This window comes from Morone saxatilis, unplaced genomic scaffold, assembly GCF_004916995.1.
Source record: "Morone saxatilis isolate NCDOM2014 unplaced genomic scaffold, NCSU_SB_2.0 Contig5, whole genome shotgun sequence".
NCBI lineage: Eukaryota > Metazoa > Chordata > Actinopteri > Moronidae > Morone > Morone saxatilis.
In genome coordinates, this window is record NW_023340095.1 from 21002868 (window position 1) to 21006924 (window position 4057).

The 4057-nt window shown below is 42.8% G+C and overlaps 1 protein-coding gene across 1 annotated transcript in view; it reads right to left on the minus strand.

Annotated features, from left to right (window-relative positions):
- Positions 1-4057, minus strand: part of adcy5 (adenylate cyclase 5) — a 90049-nt gene that overhangs the window by 6378 nt on the left and 79614 nt on the right. Inside the window, exons 14-17 of the mRNA XM_035676316.1 lie at positions 3840-3998; positions 1979-2163; positions 1841-1861; positions 1410-1542 (exon numbers count right to left, since the gene is read on the minus strand). Of these exons, the coding sequence (XP_035532209.1) occupies positions 1410-1542; positions 1841-1861; positions 1979-2163; positions 3840-3998 (498 nt within the window). The remainder of the gene's footprint in view (positions 1-1409; positions 1543-1840; positions 1862-1978; positions 2164-3839; positions 3999-4057) is intronic.

A 4057-nucleotide genomic window follows, 5' to 3' on the forward strand; every position in this document is an offset into this window, starting at 1 on the left:
GCGACAGCAGTGAGCTGTCAAATAAAGACCCCTCCAGCAGATTAAAGCAGTCTAGATAAATAACTTGTTTATCCCCTTGATTGGATTACCAACCACTGGCAGCACATCCTCCTTCAGCAACTTCATGACATTTCAGAACCCTGGAGGATCCCTTAAGACATTTTCTGATTGTTGAATAAATACTTCACTTAAATTGATTAGAGCAACACTAACCCCCCGTAGGCCTGAGAGGTGGCCCCGGAATTGTTTTGAGCTTGTTCCTTCTCTGAGGACAACCACAGCAGCCCCATTTGGATTCATGACAGTTACAATGGATTCCAGTGGGCAGCCAGAGTCACAACAACAGAAACCTCTGAGACCTCTCACAGTTTCTTCACAACAAAAGCTAGATACACTACTTTTGTGTCACGCTATTTAGCCATTTATTGGTTGTTATGGCTACCATCCTCCATGACGGAGCAAGAAAGTTTCAGAGCCAACGTTTGAGCCTATAGGGGATGAGTATATACTCAAAAGATACATTTTTGGTGGATTAGTCCTTTAAATAAACATGCACATAGTCACAGGTTGTCATCTGTTTTTTCTCAAGGGAGCTGGTCTTATGTAACATGAGCCGGCAGGGCAGATGCCAGAGAAGGAGAGAGTGTGAGAGTGGAATACGGAGGCAAGCGGCGTACTGCAAATGAATGCAAAGAGCAGCGTTGAGACCATGATGGACACTTTGTTCTTTCTGTCAGCATCTATTTGCTAACCTAAATGAGCTGAAACCAACGCCAAGCTCAGTGCACGGATGTTGGAATGGGATGGAGGACTGGAGTGGACCTGACTGAGCTGGCCCTGCTACGCTGTCAAGTGGGCTGCTGGCAGATAGTTAGTCGTGCTCGCTGGGGTTCTGGTAAGGCCACCGTCCTTTTCTTGTTGACTGACGACGAAGACATTTTTGTCTGGATGGGAAGTTAGTATCTGGTACAGTCATTACCACTAAGCTAGTGATAATTCAATCCCCTAGACCTAAAACAAATTAGTTTTAACTGTGCCCTGACAATGCGTGCAATAATAATAAGAAGAAAACAACTGCAATGCAACAAACTACTGTTTTTATCATGTTTTATCCAACATGGCTCAGCAGTTTAGACAGACAGATCTTGATCAGAAAACCTATTGTGCAACAAACTGTCCAACAAAGGGGGGGAAATATCAGCTTTCTTGATGGCAACCTCTTGTAGAGTTTCCTAAAGGATCGTTAAACCAACAGCACATGCACTATACTATGCATATTCACTTAAGGGGACAATAACTAATATTCAATCGCTGGAGACCTACCCTTACCTTAATCCTGAACAAAGCTGTAAACAATGAATGATTTACATGGTAGGGATCTACTTTTTGTCCCAAAAATGAATACACACCTGCAGCTTCCAGAGGAAGTCGAGCCTGGCCGTGGACTCCACCTGCTGGGCGTGAAGGTAGAGGGCGAGAACGAAGACAGTGATGACCACCGGGGTCATGATCTTCAGAGGAACCTTGGAGTCCATCACACAGCTGGAGGTCAGCACAAACACACACCCACATTAGGTTTTTTAAAACTGAACAGCCATCAAACATACAGGTGTAACATAACATTATACTCTGTGGGTGTAACTATGTACCTTGCAGGAACACTGTGACACAAAAACAAGCTGCCCTCTAAATCTTGGCTCATTACTGTTAGCATCTGTTGCCAGCAGGTCATTATAGTTACATTTGTGCCAGCACAGTGATAATGATGCTGTTAGCTTAATCAGATGACAGAGGTGATGCTTTGGGTCTCTGTGGTAATAGAAGTTGCCATCAGTCTCACCTTGTTCCATTCATGTGCTCGCTGCCAGGGGAGGAACAGAGAAGAGCCAATCAGTGGTTAGAACGTCTGTACACGCTCAAAGATTTCAACATTACGGGCGTAACAACGCTCACATACGGCAGTAACAAAGTGACTCACACAACGTTGATGGCGTTGGCCATCACCAGCAGGTCCTGGTTGTCAAAGAGGCTCACGGTGGGCACCTCCAGGATGAGGATGTAGAGCAGCTCGATGAAGAGCATGAGGAAGAGTTTACCGATGCTGCTGATCTGCAAGAAGACGGAGCTGGCCAGCAAGCTCAGCAGCACGCAGGACGAGAAGTACTGAGGGAGGAAGACGGAGAGAGGGGACGTTAGGAAGGTACATTTGTTTTTATGTTTGGTAGTCAAGCTTCATGGTGTGACTGAATGAGTCACATCCAGAGGTAATATATAACACCTGATTAACCCACAATTTCGACCACTTAACTGTTAATTTACACATTACTGTGCAAACCAAGTGTTAACATTTATACCTGCAATTACCCTCACTTAGCATCCATTTGTTCTTCTACCAAAATTATACCACTTGTCAGAGGAATCTCATTGAAATCTTAAAATATACGTTTACAAGTGCCTCACTACAACAGATTGAACATTTTTATTTGTTTTATGCAGTGATGTATTGTCATAAGAGCACTAAGGTACTTGAGGTGTTACAGCCTCACTGTGCTGTTTCTCGCCAGACACCAAAAAAAATTTACATTTAGCCTCATTATGCCTCCACGCCGGCATTATTCTTTCGGGTTGTCCGTACGTCTGTCTGCACGTCTGTACCATTCTTATGAACGTGATATATGTCAGGAACGTCTCGAGGGAATTTCTTCAAATTTGGCACAAACGTCCACTTGGACTCAAGGATGAACTGATTTGATATTAGTGGTAAAAGGTCACTGTGACATTACTTAATTGATGACCATATTTCACTTCCTAATGTTCTGAAAAAAACACTTTTTTGGCCATTATTCAACACCGTAACTTAGGAACAGAAGGAGAGACTGTGTTGATCGGACACTAAATAGGTGACACTGTTGAGTCAAAAGTCAATGATCATTGTGAGCTCAGAATACGTTCCGATTCCAGATTTCACACACGCAGACTAGGACGACACAATGAGTAAACAATAACTAGCACAGTACAGGCTTTCATCCTTCCATCTCGTCTATTCTGCCTTTTCACGAATCTTGTGACTGCATTTTGGAGTGTGCCTCGCTAACAGTGATCCTGTGAGTGAGTTTCACCTAAAGAGAGCCACTACATCTAAAAATGCCGGGAGAAAACAAAAGCAACACATTTTATATAGCTATACCAAGAATCCATCTTTGCATAGTAAGTACATGTGTCATGTATATTCACAGAAATATACTTAATTATATATAACACTATACTGATATTATACCTTTTAATTAAATTCCTTGGCAGTCTTCACCACATACACTATGAGTCTGGACAGACATGGATGTAAACTGCAGCATTACTAGCCAGTGGAAGCGTACAACCGCAGCACGGTTATTCTAATTTTACCCATAAATTTGACTGCTTGACTGGCAGAATATGAAGCAAATTTTGACATGACGACATGCAAGCTGATTTGCCTAAACATTTGTAACATGTATGTCTGATCAGTTTTGAACAGTCCACAGTTGGTGGAAACTAAAAAATTCAACTCAAATGAGCAACAAATTTGTCTAAAAGCAGTAAAGCTAACTTTGAGCATTTCTACAGAGAAAATCTCTGTTAAATATTAGTAACAGTAAATCTGTGTCGCCTCATTTACTCTGACTTGCAAATGGTCACGGCACCTCTACATTCGCTTGTTGTTGAAATCAATCATATAGTAAACAATGTTTGTTTGCTTTAAAACAAGCCCTAAAAGGCGTTTTGAAGCAGAAATCACACTATGCAAATAAAATACACACACACACACACACACACACACACACACACACACACACACGTACCTCAGGGAAGCTGCAGATAAGAGCATTGTCTGCACAAGGGCTGTGTTGTGTGTCCAGGCTGAAGTTGAGGAGGCGGGCGTGGCAGATGTTCACACTGTCCAGACTGATGTTGAGCTCCCTCTTGATGCAGTCCCGCAGGTCGTGGCTGCTGCAGGTGAACTGAATGAGGTCAAAGGTCAGTGAGGATACGTCAGAGAATCAGGCGAGTTGTTTTTGAA